Source organism: Lutjanus erythropterus, chromosome 4 (genome assembly GCF_056507025.1).
Source record: "Lutjanus erythropterus isolate fLutEry1 chromosome 4, fLutEry1.hap2, whole genome shotgun sequence".
NCBI classification, from domain to species: domain Eukaryota; kingdom Metazoa; phylum Chordata; class Actinopteri; order Lutjaniformes; family Lutjanidae; genus Lutjanus; species Lutjanus erythropterus.
Window position 1 is genome coordinate 14,760,004 of NC_139320.1, and position 24,809 is coordinate 14,784,812.

General features: G+C 39.5%; 2 protein-coding genes across 2 annotated transcripts; both read right to left on the minus strand.

Moving 5' to 3' along the window:
- Positions 1 to 7,152: 7,152 nt before the first annotated feature.
- her13 (hairy-related 13) lies at positions 7,153 to 10,276 on the minus strand. Its single transcript, XM_084717050.1, has 4 exons — positions 9,872 to 10,276; positions 9,610 to 9,696; positions 8,937 to 9,018; positions 7,153 to 8,044 (listed from the first exon to the last, which is right to left on the minus strand). The coding sequence occupies exons 1-4, from the start codon at positions 9,956 to 9,958 to the stop codon at positions 7,578 to 7,580; spliced, it is 723 nt and encodes a 240-aa protein (XP_084573176.1). The 5' UTR covers positions 9,959 to 10,276; the 3' UTR covers positions 7,153 to 7,577.
- A 5,554-nt stretch (positions 10,277 to 15,830) lies between these two features.
- her8.2 (hairy-related 8.2) lies at positions 15,831 to 17,751 on the minus strand. The gene is made up of 4 exons (XM_084716358.1): positions 17,552 to 17,751; positions 17,304 to 17,399; positions 17,127 to 17,205; positions 15,831 to 16,575 (listed from the first exon to the last, which is right to left on the minus strand). The coding sequence occupies exons 1-4, from the start codon at positions 17,612 to 17,614 to the stop codon at positions 16,205 to 16,207; spliced, it is 609 nt and encodes a 202-aa protein (XP_084572484.1). The 5' UTR covers positions 17,615 to 17,751; the 3' UTR covers positions 15,831 to 16,204.
- Positions 17,752 to 24,809: the final 7,058 nt, after the last annotated feature.

Here is a 24,809-nt window from a genome sequence, read left to right on the forward strand (position 1 = left end):
CTAACAGCAGCCCAGCATTGCTGTTTAAATACTCTCCTACCAGACATAATGTTTGTGTTTTATCGTTTTGCCACATGGTCTCATTGAAGTCCCTCAAACCCCAGGATTCCCTTTGTTTTTCCATCTAGAACTATGTAGAATAGTTGTGGTGCTCACTGGATGATGTAGTCCGGGTCAAATTACAGGGACTCCCACTTTTTGTATCATGGATAAGTTTTTATGTCACTGATCTCCTCGTCCCTGAGTATTTACTTCACCCAGACACACAGCAGTGGTACAACCTGACTCAACAGCCAACACAGGGCTGCGTCTAACTTTCCACAACATTGACAATCTGAGACATAGTGCAAGATATTCATTTAAGCATCTTATTTATTTTCTACCAGATAATGTATCTAGAATAGATTTTTTTAAGCTAAAGCCAAATCCATTAAGCTACAAGAAAGTACTTATATATGAACAGTTTACAGGCGCTGGCAAATAACTCCATTTAAAGTCACTTTACTCTGATAACTGAAAACCGGAACTAGCTCATCCATTTAACAGATTTATCCATCCATCTATCTATCTTTAAGTGTTGTAGCCCTGTGCCCATCTTAACACAGCACTGGTGCTATGAAGAAGTGGTCATCATCACACATTAAAATAAGAATTTTTTTCTTATACAGAACAATCAACATCACAAAATTTATAAAAATGAAAAGCTGAGGTTGAAAGGGTGCAAACTAACAAAGTCTTTGGGAAGAATCTCCAATTTGTACCTTTTAAATGACACGTTACATTGCAGAATAACAGAAAATTTGTTGAATAGTATTCTTTTTCTGTCAATATGATGCAGCTCTGCTACAAAATGTCATTTTTAGAACGAACCAGTACTATTTTAGAGATTTATGCATTATGTAAAATGATATTGTCTCCACTCGCACTTTTTTCAGAGACACCTTTTTCTCACAATACTATTTTTCCAGATGAAAAACTGAAAGACACTTCTTTTTAAAATACTGGCATGTTTCAGGGTCCACCAAACAGTCTCTGCAGGTGTTTGTGCACCAGTGCAGATCGATGCATAACTTAAAAACTTTTGGTCAAAAACTTGTGTGATTCAGAGATTTCTATTGAGCATAAGCACTGAAATATAGATTATGGTGGGTAAACTGCATTACATTTGTAGCAAATAAGGGGTGCAAATCCCTAATCAACTAACATTAAGTATTAAGGAAACTGTGATCTACATTGGTTCCATGCAGTCGAGGTGAACAGTACAAGAACTGGGAACAACTCTGGTGCTACAACAGAAAAAACTGTTGGGCTTGTGAATGTTACACAGACTGGACCAAGACCATCTCACTGGCTTAGTTTATTTTCATGATTTTCGTTTTTTTTTTCCACTTCTTGTTCATTTGTCAAAACTTTTTTTAATTGTTCTATTTTTCTATTTTTTCTCTTGTGTATTTTATTTTATTTGTTTGACGAAAGTAAGAGCTCGTGCTTGTTGTTTGGGACGAACCCTACCTCTATAATAAATCCCAGGTCGTGTTACTGTAAGCAGAAAATGACATGTGTACACATGTGGGCAAAGCGCAATGGACAGAGTAGTCAGATACTTAAGTGATTCCAGTGAGTACAGAGAGTCTGTTTCAGACTTGCAGAGGTTTCTGTCTGCTTTCTGTTTCTGTGAATGAATGAATGCACAGAGAGGACAGGCACCTGTCACCACCTTTAGCAGCTCTAGTCTATCTGTCTTTTGTCTCTGTTGTTTCTGTGCAAAATATCTCGGGGGAGGCCTCCAACACTCACCTGTGTATAAACCATTAAGAATGCAAGAATGTTTTTTTTCTTTATTGGGAAACTGAGATGTGGAAATGAGCTGCTCTGAATGTTTGAGAGTAAGTCAGAGGATGATGCTGCACTAGTGTTAAAGCCTTACCTTTCTCACAGAGGGAATCCGCTTTTAAATTAATTACACACTGGTGGGCTGTTGGAAGCACCCTAATCTGTAAATGCATACACACGGTACTGGCACACAGTGCTGAGTACGGTCATGTACATTTGTTTCATTGCCACTGTACGAGTCTGTGGTATATTAAACTAGCACAGTTCTGTGCATTTTTGTAGGTAAAAAGATGTGTTTGAAACATGGAAACAATGTTGTAATAAAACTGCAGAAATACAACCTGTATGACTCAGATGACTTCTTTTCTTGCTCATTGCTCTGCATTTTAAGAACGTACACCGAGGGTTGGAGGAAGAAAAAAGACAAGTTGAGAAAACGTAAAGCAACCAGCTGCAAAGCTTTTTTAAGTTTACTGAACTAAGGGCTAATTTGTTGTGTTGATTTAGGTTAAGAGGTTCACTCAAAGTTCAATTTTAAGTTTGTCAAACTTAACTTTTTTATTTAAATCTGCTTGCTTACTTCAAGTTCACTGTAAGTGCTGTCTTAAAGCTAGTACAAAGAGTTTTTAACTGACTATGAAACCGCATCAATTTATTAGTGATGCCTCTGTATGACCTACGTGAGCAAACGACCATTTATGAGAAGACTGGCTATTTCTGTACAGTCATTCTTAATGCCTGCCACTAGGTTGGATTCTCTGTGACATCAGATGAAAGGAACCTGTTTACATTTTCTAAGGCACGTTACAGTGAGTAGTACATTACAGTTAAAAGAATAAGGAAATTTATACTGAGATCATTTTACTTTTGATGTTATATTTTCTATGTCATACCAAAGTGAATTATGCCTTGCATGCAGCACGTGTAGCTGCTGCTGCTCCTCAATAAGAAGTGATTGTCCTCTCACAGTCAAAGACAGTTGTGAAGCACTCAAGGATGGCAGGGATCCCCCGGGGATCTGTTTCAGCACCATATGTTCGCCTCTGCCGTTGAATCTCTCTCACGCCAACTGTTGCACTGCACTGACCTTTAACCTCAGAATTCATATGCACGGTCACAAACCCACAGCTGATGCATCTGGACCTCCCCTCTATTTGATTTTTTTCCCCCTTTTTCCCCGCTAAAACTAAATCTGATAATGTGGTCCACCTGTCATCTGCCGCCTTCAGTTAGCAGATGTGGTGACATGCATGGGTCTGATGGCGGGAAGTATTCCCACCGTCATGAACCCTGTTTTGTACACATATCCTACCAAAATCACACAATTCTATATAATATCCTCAATGTGACTGTGTATTTTTTCACAGTGTGTTTCTATAAGGGGTGTTGCTATGATTAGTATGTTTTGTCTACATGTTTGGAGTTTTTAAAGTTTAGCTTATGGCTTTATTCAAGATTTCATTTCGGTGATGTTTCAGCTTTACCAGAATGGGGTGTGACTGTAATTTAATTTGGTTGAGGGACCTTTAAATCAACATCCACACCCATTCACCCACCTGTTTCCTTTCATATACCCAAACATACTCACTATAAGGTTTCAAACTATGCAGCAGCTCAAAATTACAATGACCCCTGTGTTTGAGGACTAACCGTATATTTATGGATATTGTATACTGTTATTTAATTGACCCTGTTTGAAGGAGGGTTTTGCTGAAATCTACAAAGGACCCAAAATAGAATGACAGAAGAAATAACTGTTCCAGTAAACCACAGCTGCCCTGTGGATGTTAAACTAGGAACTGCTGGTGGTGAACTTTGGTGAGAGCTGATTAGGAAGATATACAGTATATATATATAGAACTATATGTGTATGTATCTATAAAGTATAGACAACAGGTTAATATGTTGTCTATGTTGTTGCTGTAGATATGTTGTAATAGCTATAGTAATGATATTTAGCAAGCTTTAGAGTTGCTAGTAGATGATTTTTTTTTTTTTTTTTTTGTATTTATGCTAGGCTAAGCTAACAATCCTGTGGCTATAGCCTTACATGTAATGGACAGATACAATAGTATATCCCAAGTATCCCAAATAAAAAAGTTACAACACAATATTTATACATCAGTGTGAGTTCACTATTTGGCATGATCCAGTTAATGCTAACTAATGAGATACTAATATTTAAAAGCCGGAAAAAGGAGGCTTATTGTAAAGCGTAAGCTGCAATACATCCTCATATCCATGACTTACTACTATTTATAATTGGAAACATGTAAAATACATAATCAGGTACTAATGACTGAACTATCATTTATAACTGGCAAAGGGAGCCTTACTGTAAAGTGTAAATATTGCATAGTGGAAATGCCATGGTCAACAATATTTCCAAAGCTTTAGTGTATGAATCTGTTAATGTCATATATTAATTTGATGCCAAATGAAACTATTACGATATGTTAATAGTGGTTAAATGGTAGAAACTTATCAAATGAAGCTGACAGGTATAAATGCTGCTGATGGAGAAGTCAAAGGAAGCTATACAGATAAATGTGGACTCACTATTTGGTAAGCAACAGGTCTCTTCTGCCCTTTTTACCCCTTTACCTTGTATTTTTAAACTATTATTTGCAAGGGCAGAATTACTAAGTGGTTCCTCAATTTTCTCATCTAAATCTCAACAAGAAAGCAAATAACCATATTCCAAAATACTATTCCTGTAATATTTTACAAATAAAATGCAGTGTTTAGATTAAACTAAACAGCGTGCAGGTCTAAAATAGTTTGAATTAGCACCATTTCGACCTTTGTTTACACACATCTATGAGTAGATGACGGCTTCCTTCTGCACGGTGATATGTTGAAGGGTGTAGTTGGGCAGAAAGAAAGTAGTTCCTACATGAAGCTGTTCTCGAGTGGATTATCTTGAGTCATCGGGTCATGATTTCTGGAAAGAACGTTGCTGTTGAATTTTTCAAATGTACTTTTGGCCATCTAGTTCCACTATGGGCAGACATCTCTGTAGGCTGATATCTGAAATAGGAACAGGTTTGGGTTGCCAGATTGTAAAAAAACACATTTGGTGCTGCCATCTTTGCAAGGAGCCATCATACTAAGACTACTCTGCTTTTACGTGTGTGTGTGTGTGTGTGTGTGTGTGTGTGTGTGTGTGTGTGTGTGTGTGTGCTGTTCGGTCTCTTTGATGAATTTGAGCCTGCTTGTATCCTTTGTAGCTGCGACCATTTGACGCTCTTCTGTCAAATGGTCTCAGCTTTGATCAGCGTCTCCTCCGCTCCCATTTCAATGTGTTTCCTCCGACGTTCGCACCCTGGTTGCCCCCCTCCACCTCCACCTCCACCCGGGGTTATTCCTCCCTCACTCCAGCATCATCTGACAACAGGCGACGAGCATGAGCATGAACTAATAGTGGCCTGTTGGTAACAAATATGTTGTGGAAAAAACAGAAATAAATAGTGTAAAGCGGTTGTTCTCCTCATCATTTGGTATCAGAAACCGAGGGTCCGTGTTGTGGTGCGTCTCTGTCGGTCCAGACAGGATCTAACAGGCCTTTTGTCAACACGCTCATTGTGTGTGAGGTGAGAGTGAAGACACCTGGAGAGGTGCTGACTCTTTCATGTGCGGTGACAAAGGACTGCGTGCAGGACGTGCTTATACTGTATATTTGAATGCCTTCAATATATCTGTAGACTAATTACACTTTGATCATAGGAACAAAGGAAGGAGAAAGTGAGATATCGCTCATCAAAATTAATTTCAAGATATCTATAACTTGATAATATGTGTAAATCTAAATCTACAACACATTCTGACAAGTAAAAATTTAATTTAAGATTGGCTATGAAGCTATGTTGAGGGGAATAAAAGATATCTTGACCTGAATTTATGGTAATAAATTTACTAAAAAATCTGGCTTGAAAAATGTAGATAAATATAACTATTAGTCTTAATGCTCCTGCAAAGAACTTTTCTTATTCTGTTTATTTTGGATGACCCCGTGGATAAAAGTGGTAGTGTTACACCATGATGACCACAGAATATACTGTCAAAAGTAAAATTATCTGGATTAAAATCTCCTCCTGAATCTTTTTTACTAGCTAATGCACTATTCACTGTAACACTGCCTGGGAAAATGTAATTTCATCTTATTTAAAGGAGACTCCTGACCCGGTGCCAGGTATTAAGAATATCTGTGTATATAGAAATAGCCAGTGTTATTGCTGATGGTCTCGTTAACTTGTGTAGGTCATGCAAAGGCATCAGTAATACATTGTGACTGTTTCATAACCAGTTAAAACTCATTTAAGTCAATTACTTTCTATCTACTTGTTAAGTTTATCTAGTTGCACTTACTTAAATGTGAAGTTGTTCAGACTTAAAAATGGCAAGAGAATAAACTTGGTCTTTACAAATGTAGTCAGAAGTAAATTCTTGATATCTGAAACTGGAATTACTGTCATAATGGCTGTCTACATTTCACATTGCAGATCTGTGCAACTGAGTTGGGCAAAGGGCATTTTGTATGGAAGCTCTTTCCCACCAACAACAGAAAATATGTCAGTACTGTCTTCATACAAATTAGGCTGGCCTTAGTCCCTACTTTGAGATAACAGTAAATTTTCAACAATAAATAAACATATCCTGACAATAATTTTACCTCACAAATTTTACCAATGTTAACCTTTTTTTTTTCACCAGTTTTTCATAAAACTTTTTTTTAAATCCTGTTTCCTGCTATAATACACTGATACAAGTCAGCCAACAGTTTTTCAATTACATTACTTTATTTATCAAAATTCAGACATTATACTGGCATTTCTAAATGTCATTACAACATAAAGTGGTCTTTCTGAACAAGGCTACTGATCCAACAATAAACTACTGGTCTTATGAAATACAATAGAAATATTTATATTAATCAGAGGCATTGCCAAACTTCTCAGTTTCTAAAAGAGCTTCATTTCGCCACATACAAATCCTATTTACACAGTTATTGACAAAAAAAAAAAAAAAAGAAAAGCAGAGGGAACTTGAACTGTTCCTCGTCTATCTTTTTTGTTGGGTTATAAGTGAGTTCTGAGAGGGAAGATCTCTTCTTGCTCCAGGTGTAAAGAAAAGTAACAACAGAGGACTGAAAGCCAGGAGAGGGGGGGTACTTTCAGGATGCCCCAAGCTGCAGGGACCCTCGAAAGGAAGGGCCCCTCTAATGGGATACAGGAAAACTCCACCCGTAAACACTCCGTTAGACATTTTTCAGTGGTATCCAAAGCACTTAATGAGTATTAAAAAAAAATTCCCATTTCTTTTTTTTTATGATGAGATGATGAACTTGCACTGTCCACTTCTACTGCATTTCCCATAATAGCCATGAAAGGCTGCAAGCTTGCTGCATTCAGGTTGTAGTGATGAGTAATTCCACAGTTTTGGTCCCTCCACAAAATGCACAGGGTTTACTGCATTTTGGTCAACTGATTGGACACATTGGTCTCTCTGTGTCCTCTGGAACAGATGTGATTATTGAACATGAATTTGGGGAATCCAGAAAATAAAAATCCATGCATGTGGCCATCTGCAGGGGTAAATGAGCCCAAATGAAAGATACGCCACAAAAATAGTTATTTTTGAAGAGTTCAGGTGTTGTAGGGCGGAATTTTCCCTTCCATTAGGAGGCCCAGTGTCACATCCTACTTCAACATATGCCAAATGCATCCCATCCAAACCTCAGACCCCTACCAGGGTCTCCACATGGATCGTGGGTAGGTCATGGTGGGCATGCTCAGGGTCTCCCTGCTCTCCAAGCCCTCAGTGGAGCTCTGGTTGTGCTCGCTGTCGGTCTCGTCCAGGTCGGAGCACAGGTCCTCGCTAGACGTGGTGGACGGGGCCGGGGAGAGGGCTGAGGATGAGCCGCTGGACAGACTCCTTCCTCCGGGTGAAGCCAGAGTTGTGCAGAGCGCCTCGCTGCTGCTGTGCCAAGTGCTGCCGTTACTCCCAGACGTGTCAGTGATCAGATCCATCAGCACGTCCTGGAGGTGGTCCTCATTCAGCGGCATGCACTCCAGCAGATGGTTGAGGAGCTCTGCCGCCACTGTTGCATCTATCCCAGGACAGCTGGACACGAACATGTGGACTTCGTGCATGCACTGGATGTAGCCGGCCGCAAACCTCTCGCTGGCTTCTCGGTTGAGTGTGTCTGTTTCTGTGGGAAGAGGAGAGAGTATGAAATGCCTTTGTTGTACTGTAATTGGACTGGTTGCGGTCCCAGCAAAGTCACTATTGGTTAAGGGGTTACATTTCATGACATTAAAGATGTGGTGCCTAGAAGGGAACCCTGGACACACGAAAGATCTCACAAGAGTGACCATTTCAACCCAAACCATGATCTTTCCCCAAACCTGGTATTATGCTTTCTGACAGCATTTTATGCTGGCTATGAAGGTGTGCTGGGGTCTGTGTGACATAGAATATTTCTACATCAGTGAGTGTATGCATAGGCTCTGTGCAGATACCTGTGTGCCCCCACTTTGTTGTCACCATGTGGACTTGTCTGCAGACCTTTCCATGCTGCCATGTTGTTCTATTGCGCATGTGTGGAGCACATCCTCAAAGCAGACTCCAGAAAGTAAGATAAACAGAAATAATAGACGTCCATGGAGTCTGCAGCTGTCCATGTATGTGTCTATTTGGGATTATAATACAGCCCCAGCACCCATAGTGTTTTCTGTCCCTATTATGTCACCTTATCCATATCTTAGATGGGTCTGCTTCAATTGAGGGTTTCTAACTACTTAGATTTAGAACTGAGTGAAATTAACACCTATTGGCTCGAATAATCAATACTAATAATGACATTTTCTCCACAATATCAGTATATGAAGCCAGCTAATAGATAACAATAACATTGCACCATAGGTTTCTCTGATCATGCACAGCACTGAATCACTGAGGTCAAGGACCAACTTTAGCTGTAAGGGTACAACTGAAAATGTATGCAGTCTTTCCCAGTGACATATTGAGAATTTTATGAATTCCCCAAAACTGCTTAGTGAGCAGGTAGTATGAGAGTGTAAGTCTAACAGAGTTGTCCAGACCTTGGGTTCGGTTCTTCAGTATGTCCTCCACCTTTTTCACCGTCATCTCCAGCACTTCTGCATTCTCCATCTTTGAATGAAACTGTGGAAACAACCAGCAGAGCTCCATCAGAACCGAACTTTACTTCTATATTAGGACTAGGCAAAATATAGATATTATATTGATATTGTGTTATGGGACAGCAGTGTTGTCTTTTCCTGGTTTTAAAGACTATTCTAGCAGATATATAATTTACCTTTACCCAATTAGTCATTATATCCACTAGAGCTGTAGCGATTGTGAATAAATTATTAAATTAATCACCAATTACTTTGATAATTTCCCTGCATTATTGTCACAATTTTGAAACATATTGATATTAAGGTGTTTGGTCAAAAGTATTTGAGAATAAAACAACAAGAGCTGTCCACTTGATTGAAAATGAAAGCACAAAATAGCAGTGACAGTCTGAACAGAAGGATAAAAATTATTTTTAAAATTTTCATCTATTACCAGCCCTTTCCTCGAAGAACACCATATTTTTCATGTTTTACACTGCCAACAACACTATTTTTTTTCTTGTGCAGCACATTTCCTCTTTATCATCATATTTGATACATGATTTGATTTCTGCCCTGCTTTGAGTCACAGTGACAGGTGAGCTGAGGTGCAGTGAGTGCGCACTGTACTCACTTCTGTGTCCGCCAACAGAGTTCGCAGCTCCTGCAAACTCTCATTGATGCGCGCTCGTCTCTTCTTCTCCACCAAAGGTTTCCTGATCTGTACGAACAAAAAACATCATACTTCATTCAATGCCACAAACTTACAGCTGAGGATACAGTTATTTCTGGCTCTCTGTCTCTTCTTTAAATGCCTTACAGTCTGCCAGCATGACAAGTGCGTCACAGCCGAGTAGACCTAGAGAGAGCCTGCACGTTGTTTCCGCTGTTGGTACCTTTCTGTCCGCTTTTTGAATCCCGTACTCGGAATCATCTACGTCCATATCCAGTCCGGTGCTGCTGGGCCGAGCCGAGGGGGCCATGTTGGTCGGTTCGCCGCTTCTGTGGCTTCTCCCACTGCTGCCTCTTCCTCCCGAGCCGACAGCGAGGGGCAGCTGGCAAACGGAACCGGTTTCAGGAAGAAAAAAACACTCGCAGGCAAGGCGAGGCGCCCTGTGTTTATTGTGCAATCCTAGCGAGACGTGCTGCTGGCGCTGAGTGGCTGTTGTTAGTATTTATAGGAGCTTATTAACATGTGAATAGGGGCAGAGCTGCTCTCGCTGGGGGACGACAGAGCGCACACGGCCGGAGCCAATGAGCGCCCACTCCCTTTGTCTCCGGTCAGCCCCGGTCTGCGCCCCGAGGAGCCGGACGGGCTTTAATCAGACAGTTTGTTGTGTTAAGGGACCGACCGCTCGTTTTTTTCATCGCCCTGTTATTGGTATTTATCCATTCAGTTGGACACAGTTCATTATAATCATGCAGAGGCAGAACAGGCTGTTAGAGTGATAGCAACACATGTATTTTGAAATAAAACGCTGTGATAAATGTGATCAGTGGTAATAAATCAAATTACATATAGAGCTTTAGTAGGGCATTATTGCTGCCACACCTGGAAAAGAAAAACGGATTCGTGTCGCGTTATAACATGGAAGGTTTATTTATAGTTATTTTCACGTTATTACAACACAAAAATCAGCACGTTAGAACAAGAAACTGTTCTTGTTATAAAACCATACTAGGCTTGTCTCCTTACAGGTTTAATATTATAACATGGAATGCTTCACGTTATAACAAGATAAACAGCATATTGCTGTGACAAGAAAAGTTTCTTAACGTGATAATTTTCTATGTTGTAATAATGACAAACATCCTGTTATAGAAATAAACTATTACTTTTCTGGCGTGGCAGCTTTCATAATGTAGCACTTTATTAACCCAAATAATATGCAAGAGGAGCACTGATGTACGTTCAGTGTATGGAAAAAATGCAGTTTTGTTTTCACTGTCACTGTGAATTTGCCCTGTCTGTTTTCTGCCCTACCTCCTTCTCCGTTCTGCTGGCCTTTGTGTCCGAGCCTCAGCAGATTTACCCGGCTGTTTGGCGGATGTAACGCGATGCCTTCAGTTGGCAGCTGCTGCTGGCGGCCCCTCGGCCCAAACTGAATCAGCCGGGGGAATTAAGGGCCCTTCTCCAAAGAAAGCGACAGGTGTTGGCCTGCGCCTCGTTTGTTCTCCCTGTTGTTTGGTGACTTCTGATGTGTGTGTGTGCAACTGCATTCTCACGTTGCTCTGCTGTAGGACGGTCTTTAATATCTGGATGATTTCGCAGATAAAATACAGTGCTGCATGGTAAATTTATTGTAATGTGTTGTGTGTAAACATGCAAATTATGAAGCTGACATCCTTTAAACAACATTTGGACTGTTGAGAATTAAATGATGCTGCTACTTGTGGTATCATGTTGGATTTTCTGCGCTTAGATGTGCTGGTTTTAGTCCTCTGCGCACAATGACTATTTGTTTATGTCTAGTAAGAGCGCTCAACCCTCTGCCCTCGTTATTATACATGTTTTTTGCACCGCATTATCATGTAAATCAACCTAACAATAGAACAATTCTGTCTACTCGAAAAAGGAGCACGCAGGCATCTGTGCCATCTTCCAGGTAAGTGTAGTGATGTGTTTTCAGGTGCTCTTTTACGCACGGTGTTTCAAAAAGCAAAAAGCACCACTAAACTCTAGTACCCCAAATGAAGGAAGAGTTTCAGACCTTTCAAGTGGAGGGGTTTTGGCACCTCGCCACCCCCAGATCCCTGTTCCAGATCTTTAATGGTGTGGACTGTGGAGAGAGCAGCTGTCTCGGCTCGCTTTTGTTGCTGAGCTCCTCTGAGGGACCAGGCGTCCCCCTCTCTCCCTCTCTTCAGACCCGCCGCCTGGCTCCATGTGGCGGCCAATCATAACGGCAATAATAGCAGGAGAAAAGGCCATATGCACGTTTCTACTTCTCAAAACCCAGCGATGAAGTACATCGTTATTAACCCTCCTGTAGTGTTTGTTTCGGCTAACACTCACAGTGTTCCATTTATTTTTATTCCATTATAAATCAACAGTAATACATGTATGACTTTGATCTTTTTATCAGCTTCAGCTCTTGTGAACATTACAAGCGTTGAACTTGTATTTGCTGTGTATGTCCTGCAGGCCTCATTTACCTGAGCTCATACCACTCGTTTTTTAGGGGAACAAAACATCATATAGATATTATTTTGGCTATAACAAATACTAAGATGAAACCTATTGTACTGTTTATCACAGAGTACTCACTGAAATATTTACCAAAATCACTTTTTTAAAACCAGTTATATTTTCTAAACTGTGGCACAAAATAACAACTTTTGTGTTCCCGGTCAAAACTGACCGGTATGATTTATTTATTGATGTACAAAATGATGATGTATGTGTACAAATGTACACAGGGAAAACTTGAACGTATGAACACATCTACAATTTTCTCATGTAGCTCTGAAAAGACAGTGCCATAGTGTCATCCCAATGGTCCTCAGTTTTGTCCTCTCATGTGCATGTTGGGCAATATACTGAGTTCGTTGCATGTTCTTTGCAAATATATACACCACATCTGTGGCACACAGAGCTTGTTTTTGTATCTCTTGGTGCACACAGTTGGCACCTCTTTCTTTTGCCTCCTCTTTCCCTGGTTGGCCTTTTCGCTGTCAGCTTGGCTTCTCTCCTCCTGATCACTGTCATGGTCAAATATGAAGTCCAGAGCTTCACGTGCTGTCTATCTCTTGGCCATCGTGCTGCCACAGACTGAACTGTGAGCAAGGCCTCAAACAAGCTTTATATACCACAACTGTGAGAAAGTTGTATGATTGAATGTTGAATGTTGCACTTTTGTTTTTCAACAGGTGTGGTTTCCGTGGGGTAAAAATTATATTGTCGAAAGTTTCCCATGGGGGTTACCATGGAAGCCAAAAAGGGGCATAAGATGTGGGTGTATACAAGTTCCATAAAACACACAAATTTTTATAAAAAATATTTTAAATTTATCTTATGTGTTCAAATGACATGTGTGAACAAAGTCATGGAACCTCATGATAAATGGGTGAAATTTACTGCACTTTTTTAGAGGGGAAACTTGTAAACCAGTCAGATTTGATTGGAGCAAGAGGGTTAAAAGGCAAATGTACCAGACAATCGTTGCTGCATCCTGGTGTTTTGTGCGAGATGATGTTTAAAGGTGCTTCCAAATCATTCTTTCTAACCTCACTGGGTCTCTTATCTGACTATCCAATTTGTATTTCTACCAGAGGCCAAAAGGAAGCATAGAAACTCTATGCACAGCCCAGTCCCTGTTCCAGACACCATTTATTCATTATTCATTTAGATCATCCTCAAAATGGGTGTCCTCCCAGTCACAGAACATATATTTGCACATATGCAAATGTGTGTTGGTAGGCCATAACAGTAAAGGGTCATTTCCCCCAAAATAATAAACAACTATTTTCCTACTTATCTTACAGGAGAGTTTGAGTTTAGTGGGCCAGATTTTGAGATACCAGAATCTAATATTTATGTCACCACCCCAAATACAATGGAGATGAATAATACCACCACTTCATGGTGCTAAAGCAGACCTGGGAAAAATGTAGGATATATATCAGACCCCTATCAGATATATTCTGATAGGGGTCAGTATTGTGTTCATTGGTAATGTTGATGAACAGTATCTTTTACATCAAAGTATAACTTTATTTTCTCAATGCTGTACATCCATTTTCTTCTCTCTTGCTGCATCAATCATTGCAACCTGTATCTGGCACACATAGCACTCCATAAGATTTCATGTTTTGGTCCTGCCAGCACAAATAATTAGCCAGCAATTCAACACATGGAAGTTTCAGAAAAGGTGACCAACAATAGAAGTTCAATACAGTGTTAGCCAGCTGTTAGCTCTATTTGCCTGTGAGCCCTAAATAAAACATTTAATCCATTATCAGAGATTTGGTCATTATTAGACCCTTATAGTACATTTGTGTTTGTCCCATGGCAGCCTGATTTCTCATGTAACAAGTGCCCATCCCTGTACTAAAGTATCACAAGATGAAAGTGGAAATTTCAAAGGCAGCATGTCTCTCTACCACCAATGCCCTGGTTATTTGGGATATTCCACAGACCTCACTGTGAACAGTTTTTTGCTGGAGCTACTGTCTACCAAAGAAATAGTCTGGAAACTGTCATAAAAGCACAGGTGTTACAGTTTACCAATGAGCCATAACTGTGTCGAGTATTTTGCCATTGTTCATTTTGTTATTTATGCCTACGCTTTTCCAGACATGTCCTCTGCATTGAGCACCACAAATGAAACCCCAGTCACCTCCATTATGTTAAATGAGCACGGCTGGGCTGCAATTTTGATCACTAGGGGGCTGAAAAACTCTGAAACTGCTGACATATTATCAACACATTAAGCTGCTGAAGCTGACACGTTAGCTCGCAAAAGACATTAAACAGAATCATCTTTCGTGGAAAACATTTTGACACCACAATATGAAAAGAACACGATAAACTGAATGTTGGCTGAATTCTATTAAACACAGGTATTTATGAAAATACTTATCATGGTCCCGTTCCATTTAGATCCAGCAGGGTCAAGGTGCTGCCATTGTGTTGGGCCACTGGAAAGCCTGTGCTACACTAAATGGAACAGGACTTTAATTAATACCTGTGTTTACTATCTCATATCAGTATGGCTGCCACGGAAAAGGTCTATTGTGAATGCTGGCTCATGTCACAGTTGAATGTGGGGTACTTGAATATAACAAAGTCAATGTTACTGCAGCTCTTAGCTTTTTCAACAATGACAGGTCAAAATGTCTGCTGTGAAAGAGGCCTACACTCACTCTTCCTTTAGCTCCATTTGGTCTGGCTACCTAGTTAGCTTTCTTTCCAAACTAGCTGCTAACTTTGTCTGTCTGGCATTGTTGCTGGGCGGGTGGTGTGTTTGTCTGAGTTTGTTTGCTGATAACACCTTTTTGTTGCTACTGGGACTGTTCTCTTCAGTATTTTCAGGTTAAGCTATTAAAACAATGAATTTGTTCGAGGCTAAAAAGATGCAATGAACAGCAAAATAGACCAATGACACAGCAGCCATTTTGACATGAAATAATAGGATAAAGCCTGTTGTTACCAATGATAGTTAAAGTTCTGGCTCACTGAAAATGCTCTGCTACACTAAATGGAATGTGACCTTAAAGCTACTACAAGGAACTTTAATATTTTGTCGATTTTGGAGGCCCCAGGGGACAAAAGCTGTAGTGATTCCACTGTAATAACTACAAAATTTAACATAAAAAATATCTGAATAAAAATCTCCTCCTGCTTCTCTTTAACTTGCTAATGTACAACTCACTGTAACTCTGTCTGAGAAAATCCAAACAAAAGCTCATTTTATCTGATTTCAAGGAGGATCTGAGCACAGCTGCTCTTCTTGTGGATGGTCTTGTTAACTTATGTATGTCAATAATAAATTTAGACTGTTTGATAACCACCTTAAAACTTGTAGCTTTGATGGTATCATTGGAAACGCCTGTTGTTACCCTACGATTTCCTTTCATTATGGTGGACGTGAAAAAGGTCAGTTGGTTCATATAATTACATATGTCACTGTGAGTGACCCCTTTCCCAGTAAATTGAATGATTAATTCAGCTTTTAAATGTTATCAAAAATTTAACTTACTATAACAAACTTAGTGGATCAAAACTTTAATTAGTGTCATTGCTAACACTTCTGCATGCATGTTCTGTATGCCTGTTCTGTATAACTGTTTGATGTCAAATTGGCTGCTTTAAAAAGAGCAATTTGAACAAGATTGTTCATAAAGCTGAATAAACTCTCAAGAGAATACAATAAGTTTTATTATTATTAATAATGTTTAGGTTAATTATACAGCAAGAGAGGAAGACATAAAAATCTATTCAAAGCAATGCAAACAGTCTAAGAAGCAAAGTCATGCCTTATAATATCAAATAAATAAAGCTGTTAATACAATAAATAGATGGAAGATTAATAAGAGCCTTCTATAATGCAGGCTACAAGAAGTCAACTTCTGAAGAAGTACTGAGAAAAGGTCTGTATAGAATCATTATAGCACACCTACAATAATAATCACTGGAACAAAACTGCCCCACGTTTGTCTTCTGAGCAGCATATCTATAAGATACATAACAGAGGATGGTCTAACAAAATGGAGATCATTAATCCACCAGTTCACCAGGGCCTCCACATCTCCAGCATCCCCAGGTGGGAGTTGTGGAGTGCTGGTCTCTCTCGCTGCCCAGCCACATGGCAGGCGGGCCCCTCTCTCTGGAGCTGCCTCCCAGCAAGGGGGTCTCCTCTGAGGGGTGTGCTGGCGAGCCCCGTGCCTTGGCTGGCCAGAGGAGGGACATCATGTCTGGGGGAAGGCTGGAGGGGGCGCTCATCGCTGGACCTGGGCAGGGACTTGAGGAGGTGGTTGAGCAGGCGGGAGCCCAAAGTTTTGTCCATCCAGTCGCAGGTGAGCAGCATGTTGTGGACCTCGTGCATGCACTGGATGTAGCCGGTGCTGTATTTCTGCTGGGCCTCCAGGCCTACTGTGGGGTCTGGAGGAGAGAAGAGAGGAGGTGTGAGCCTACAGCAGCACCTGGTGGTGACAGCACAACATGCAACTGGTAAAACAGCCTCAACTGATGCTGTGTCCCACCAGGAAACTGAGAAACACAATTTCACTTAACTAATTAACACAATTACAACTTTACAGCTGAATGCAGCATCTTTTTTTAATATCTTATTTATATTGTTACTATTGCTTTTATTTCCTTTTGTTTATTTTAGTTATCATGATAAACTAACTAACAGTATAGACATGAGCAAGTATAAACTAAGTTAGTTTATTCAATATAATTAGTAATTAATAATTAGGATTATCTTGCTTTTACATGATGCTCTCTGCTGCCTGATGTCAGCCAGCAGATCTCAAGTCATACTTCAGATCGAATTGTCCAATTATTGACCCGTGGAATAACATAGGATATCGATATGACGCCAGTATGAATAAAAACTATAATGCAGAGGAATCTGAGCATTGCATTAAACCCCACATACCACATGTGGCCCACAAAGACAAGTGCACCCAAAGAGCCATTTTCCTTACCGTTGAGTTTATTACTCTGAATGTTCTGCAGATGTTTCACTGTCATCTCCAGTATGTCTGCTTTCTCCAGTTTGGATTGCTGTCGAGAGATGAGGAGCAGTCTTTAAGTTTAACTTAATTCAGCCTCCATTGTACAGTTACTTGTAGAGGAGATGGGACAAGTGAGGAAGTACTCACATCAAGTCTGAAGGCTCCGATCACAGTTTCTTTCAGCTGATCCAAACAGTTGTTTATCCTCTCTCGTCGTTTCCTCTCAATGAGCGGCTTTCTCAGCTGTAAGGGTAGGAAATAAATAAAATAATGTCGGTTAAAGGCGGCTGGGACGGTGTGGTACCATGCTGGAGCGCAGAGGACAACGTGTGTGCGGTCCACACTTCACATCCTTAGGAAGAAAACCGATCAAAACTATATCCAAGCGAAAATACCTTTCTATCCTCCTTGGCACTGGGATGTTTCCCCACGTTGTGCGCCATAGATGAAGCAGTCATGTTTCCTCTCGGGTGTCTGTGCGCTTGTGCCTCCTCTACTCTGAATCTGAGCGCGTCTCTAGGGCCCTCGGCGCGGCTCGGCCCTCTTATTTATCGGCCGCAATTAGCATGAGAATGCTCCAACTCTTTGGCTGCGGGATTTTCCCACACACGGGGTCCCATCAGTCAAGACTGACAGGTCACTGGCTCCATTCAATAACCCAGAGACCCGGCCTAGAAAGAAAAAAAAAATACTCACCAGCGACAGATGTCCAGCCTGAAACCATGCACTGCCCTCCACCTTCCACCCTCCACCCAACCCCACTCTCCACCCAACAGAAAACCGCAGTTTCCTCTTCTCCCAGGGATGAACAAGAGTGTGCAGTTACCGTGCTTTACTCCGGGGAGCCCCTGGCCTATTCTTTTCAGCAGCAACATTACACTACCTGTAAAAAGGCCAAACCTATTCCCTCAAAGCTCACAGGAGGACATAATAGACTGACAAATCACTTGAGGATATATCGGCCTGCATACAGGCCTGCCATTATAGAAGAAGTCTCGAATATTTTTCTAGCTATTCATATTATTTAAAATTGAATTAGCAAGTAGCCCGGATAAATAATCATACTCTGAACTCTAGCTGGCTGCAGGAAGGGAGTCAGACTACACTGAAAAAATAAAAAAGTTATTTTAACTTAAACAAAAAGTTAATGTCCAGGCTGCATTCAAATTTTAAGTTGACTGTATTTGAAAAGCCAAACTGAGGTAATTTTGGAATTATTCTAAACAATTAAACTTCCAGAGTCAAATAAATTTTCATCAATAAATGTATTAATTCAGTTGTACTTGAGAAAACATGCTCGCAGTGTTTTCATTATTGTGAAAAAAAAAAAATCAGTCATGGCTTATCTTTAAGTGTATTCCACTATAAAAAAGTGTATTTCAAGTGTATTTTAGTTAAAGTAATGTAATGTTTTGAATGACTCCCATTCAGCTGTCTTCTTATGTGATGGCAGTCTACTTTTGTATACTATAGCAACTTGAAATTACTGTTCCTTTAACCTGCTATTCTTATTTCAGTAAAAGCATGTTAGTTAGTGTTCTACTAGTGTTGTGCTTGATGACATGATATCCACGTCTTTTCAAGATTTGGTTAAATGTAAAACGAGACAAAACTAAAGTCTGTGATCAAATTACAATTTTTTTATTTATACTGAAGGAATATTTTACTTTGCAATAAAGCAAATACTTGAGTTGTAAAACTGGAAACTTTTGAGCTGACCAGCCTTAAAGTTACACTGTACTCTGTTTTATGTTATATAACTTTGTAACTTGATTTGAAAAACTTAATTCATTTTTATTTTACCAACTGAAGTAATTTTTTTCACGTTGGCTCAACAATTCTCACTCTACAATTTTTTCAGTTTAGACACACATCAAAGGTTTTATCATGATGTTTTTTTTTTTTTTTTCAAATTATAAAAAAGAAAGGTCTCTGGAGAGTTACAAAACTGTATGCTGGGAAGTTTCCTAATATGCTGATCATGTTTTTTGGAAACTCAGTGTAAGGAGTTGATTGAACTCTGTAGTTCTTCAAGTTAGAAGAGCTCATGTTCATAAATTCTGAAAGTAAATACTAGAATTTTTAAGTTTAATTAACACGAATAAATAAAACTTGTAAATGTATGTTAAGTTGATGACAAAAGTTTAAATTCCTGTATGATTTCTAACAGTGCAGTATGACACAAACACACACAGCTCTCTTCTTTATAGGACTTGTCTTCCAAGGCACAACTCTTGCAGCAGCGTGTTTAGTCGACTTTGATCACTGTCCGTGTTTTCAAATGTCAGACATCTGCTGTTAACTGTTAGTGAGCAGATGTCAGATTGACCAGATGTCCCCCCACCTTTGGGTCCCTTAAAGCGAGGGCCCCTGTTTTAGAGCCACGCGACTGCCAGGCGAATGCCGGGTCGTGGGAACCAGAGCTGAACAAAGGCCCCTATTCATTCAGACCTAATCAGCATGAAGAGCGTAATAACCACCAGAGGAGGGTGGACAGTCCGGCCGAGGAGGAGGAGGAGGAGAAGGAGGAGGAGGAGGAGGAGGAGGAGGAGGACGCTTTGGCAGGTGACCAGTTGATGACCAATGCCATAGCCAGGTGTAATGGACAGCAATCAGGCAACTGCCAAGATATAGCCAAATCAGTCAGTTAGATCTGAATTCCAAAATCATCAAAGCATCAACTAGGCCTATTTACACACCTGAGAAAGTCAGATTTTTAAATGCAATGTCATTTGTCATTCAAGTTTCAATGTCATCTTTCTTTTTACAGCTGTTGCCAAGAGAAACACCATTACAGCAACTAACAAAAATGTCAGGGGTTTTCATGTTGATAGACTTTTCAATGCTGACATAGCTTTGTAATTAATCAGTTTAATGTCAAGTTGCCATAACACTTAATGACATTTTTTGGGGAGACTGGGGGGAATTTTAAGACATTCAATTCCTCCAGTCAGAAACAAGCTGGACTGATGACACTTGACTCTGCACACGCTCAAGAAGATTCTCTCCCTGCTCGAGGAAAAGGAGCAGGATCATTTCAGCTCACCAAAAGTTTTCAACAGAAAACTGATTTGAGGTAGAAATGTTACTTTTTGGATGTACAGTATTTTTCTTCTGCTGTCTAAAATTGAGATGGCTGCAAATTTAAACTTAAATAAATAAAATAAATAAATAAAATAAAAATAAAATAAAATAGATGTTGTTCTCTGGTATATAAGATTTAATCATCTCTGTAAGACTGGGAGCAATTGTAACTTTAACTGCCATAAATATAATTTATGTCATTTTTTACATTTTATTGTTAATAATATATATATATATATATATATATATATATATATATATATATATATATATATATATATATATATATATATACATTGCTTATTTTCATGAATATTAATTTGTTTTGTAGTTACACTGCACAGGAACCATGTTCAATGCCATGCATGCATGGGGGCATGTGCTGCAGAAAAGTATTACACTCTGCCCAAAGGATTTAATGAGTGTTAAATCTGCCATTTTTGAAGATTTATTTTTTGTGGACTCATTCCCTCTTGGTTGTTTATTTATGTTTATTTATTTATGTATGTTGTCTTTCATTGTGCATATTTGAAGTCAATTTGTGTCTGATATGAGGTTGAATAAATCCATCAGTAACAGAGGAACCATGGTGTTGACTATTTCCTGGAGTCAGTGATAGTTGAACTTGAATCTGCTTGGAGGGAGTGATGGTAACAGTGTGAGCCACATAACCCATTAAGGTATGCTTTTATTTGAGATACAGTAGGTTAATATGTCTTACTTTTATAGTGTTACAGTTGCCACCCAACCACTTCTACAAAACTCTGACTTTGTGGATTAAATTTTACACTATAACCTTGTTTTGTATTGTTTACATGTGCACGTTTCTTATATCAAAAGATGATTAGCTTATTTTAAGTAGTCAGTGATTTATTTACAATTGCCCCCAGTCTCCCCCCAAAATACCTAGAACATCATTGAAATGTTTCACCCAGAACCCCCTATGAGAGGGTCTACAGAGAACCCTTCTATGGTGTCATGGTTCCACCCAGAACACTCTCTGGGGGTTCTGTCCAGAACCTTCACCCTCTGGATGCTAACAAGAAGCCACCCAGGGAGTTCTACTAAGAATCCCTTTATATTCCTGAGGGTTTTATCTAGAACACAATTGGGGGGTTCTATTGAGAACCCTTTCATATACCAAGGGTTTTATCTTGAACCCATTAAGGGGGTTATACCATGAACCTTTTTATATTACAAGGTTTCTAACTAGAACCCATTGGGGTTCTTTTATATAATGGTACAATGCAGTCTTAAATGCAGTCTTCTGAACTCTTCCTTCCAAAAAGGGTTCTTTGGATGAAAATGGTTCCTAATAGTCTTACAAAGAACTATTGACAATCCATTTCTTCGAAAAAGGGTTCTTCAGAAGCACACGGTTTTGGGTAGAACCTCAGCCCTTCAGGAGGAACCCTTTGAGAACTTTTATTTCTAAGAGTGCATGACAGTATATTGTAATGCTAACACAACTGTTTCTTTAAACATACTACGAGGAGTTTTAACTGGTTATGACACAGTCTCAGTTTATTATTGATGTCTCTGTATGAGTTGCATAAGAAAACAAGACCATCAGGGAGAAGACTGATTGTTTCTTAGTTACTCTTGATGTTTGCCTCTTGGTTGTCTTCTCTTTCAAATCAGATGAAACAATTTACTCCACACAAACTGGAAAACCCTGTGGTTTTTTTCCCCATGCAAAGTTGCAGTGCGTACCTCAAGGGGACACTTTTTAATAACATTTAAGGTAAAATGCAATTTCTTAAAGCTACCACTGAGAACTTTTCTATTTCTTTTCTATTTTGAAGACCTCTGTGGACAAAAGCCGTAGTGTTTATACCATAATAACTTCATAATATAATGACAAAAAAGTGAACAAACAACTGGGCATTTAGTCTTTCCTGACCTGATTTAAAATGGAAAAAAAATATTTATTTACATTGAGTTAAAGATAAAAGATGAGTTGATTTAATGACTGAGGCTAGAGGAGTCTGTTAAAAAGAGTGGGTCCTGAAAGTTGGTTTCCTTTCATCCAAAGAAACAATTTAACAGAATGCTCTGACTTCTGAAGTTAGAAGAAGGACGACAGAAGAGAAAAGCTTGGTTTGTAAGGACAAACTAAATTTTTTCTATGAATGTTGACATATTTCTAAATCAGAATCATCTATAATTCCCATTTATGCCAAATGTTTGTCCGTGATTTTAATAACACCAGTAGTTTGTCCAATATCACATCATGTTTACATGAATAAGAATAGAATAAGAGAAAGAGAATCTTTATTAACATACCAACTGACAAATGAATACCATAAAAACACAATGGTTTTTGAAAATGCTAAAAATGGTGTTATATTCCAGTTACAATTCATATGACATGAACAAACTATGCAAACAAGTGTACAATCTTCCTTCTGCAAAACAGAAGAGCAGAGAAACAGAAGAGGAGGCCGGTCCGTCAACATCCACAGCAGGAGACCAAGATGAGCAAGGAGGATGTTGTGCCAAGGTACTTATCCCCGATAGGAAGTGTTGTTAGAGACCACACTCAGACACGAAGAGCTTCTCAATCAGAATCACAAAATTATCAGGAAAATTAGCGTTTGACTATCAAAAAACTAAAAGACTTAGAATGCATAACAATACAAGGATCTAGATCAGAAAAGTAGTCTGATCAGAAAGCCAGTCAAGTACAGTCATTTTGACTGAAGTTTGTAGATGTGGTCTGTATGTGTACATGGTTGTGTTTGTAAATTGAAAAAAATAAAATAAAGTTTTTTATAAGTTTTTTTTATAAGCCATAAAGAGCTCTAAGTACATTTTTCCACTCCAGAACCTGCACAGAACGAAAACGGTGATTGTTATTCAACAAACTGCACCGAAACATCAGCGGTCCCCACAGACATAACTGCACAAAGTCCAACAATGAGCGAAGAAATCGGGCAAATGCCGACAGTGCAGTGCAGTGGTGTCACAGAAGACAAAATAAGAGCAGAATATTTCAACAGATGCTCTAAATCCATTTGCTGGTTTCCCCGCGGGTATAACAACAGGTGGATGAACGCAACGTTGCAGGCGACGCTAAAACTGAAAGCTGTGCGGGACAAACTCATGCACCGGCCCTCAGAGTCCCTGACAGAGCTGTCTGCAACACCAAGATTTGCTGAGCTGTTTCTAACAGCCCTCAAGAACCCAGGAAAGATTTTCACACGTGCAGAAATATATGCACCTTTAGTAGAATTAAGTGAGAAAATACCGTCATTACCTCTGAAGCAGTGTAATGACACACTGGATCTACTAAGGCCTTTACTGGACTGGTTTAATGCGTGTGAAGTGAAAACAACCACCGAGATAAAACAAAACTACAGATGTGAAATATGTGACGTGTCCATATCTAAAACTTCACTGCATGACGTTTACTTATTATACCAACGTGAAGACTACCATGACAGCATAAATTCACTTCTTATGGACTCCATCACTGAGGACCACTGTCTCATACACGCGAGATGCGGATCCAGACTCCAGAGGCAAGAAGTGTGGAATAGTCCGGACGTGTTAATTTTTCACCTGGCTCGACCTGTTGTAGATGGTTGGGTGTTTGGAGAGCCCGTACATCCGTCTGAGTTTGTGGAAATTCCGGTGGCTGAGGACACGACGCAGCTCTACAGACTGTCCTCTACTATTTGTCACAGTCACTGTCCAGTCAACGGATGCATCCAGTCGTACCTGTTTTTTGACAATGGCGTTACCATCAGAGCGGATGGCTTGTCACCGCCAGTCATTTAACAGTTTACAGAGGAGCTACTAGAAGATGGGATCATTTACTTCTATGAGAAGATCCCCTCCTCACCTGACTCTCAATAAACCCAAAAGGCCAGAGGCAGCTGCGGTCCAGAGGATGCAGCATTTCACACTCCTTATTTCCTCTGAGCCACAAAACACCATTAATTCCATCCACAAACATTCCCTGACATGCTGATTGTGCAGCTTTCACCTGCCTCTCTTGTTCAGCATGTCCTCCCCGTTTTTAAGTGGGTTTTCTCTGGGTGATCCAGTTTCCCCACCGCTAAAAAAAAGACAACAACAATAATCATCATATTATAATGTACTTAATGTGCATTATAGTATATTTTTAAATAAAAACATTGAATCAACTGAAAAATAACATGAATGTGTGTGTGTGTGTTTTGATAGCTTTTCTGCTTTAACTGTAAGAAATTATTACTACCATAATTGGAAGTTAAACTTCTACCATTATAATTGTGTTTTGTTGAAGAAAAGTAATAATTTGAATAATTTGAAATGGGTTTGTATGATGTACTTAAGATCAGTTTTGACTAGTTGAAATGTCTTTTCTACATGTAAAAATATCTTTGTAGCATGTCAGAATTATTTTATAGATATCTAAAATGGTCAAAATGACATTTCCGTAGAGTGGAAATGTCAAATGTTAAATGGGCTAGTTGCCTTACCCTGGTTGTGTAAAAAGTATAACAAATCTTTCTCTCACTTCAGTCTTGTAGTGTGTGTTAGAAGAAAAGACGAAGTGCTGTGCAGTATAGTCAGTGCAGT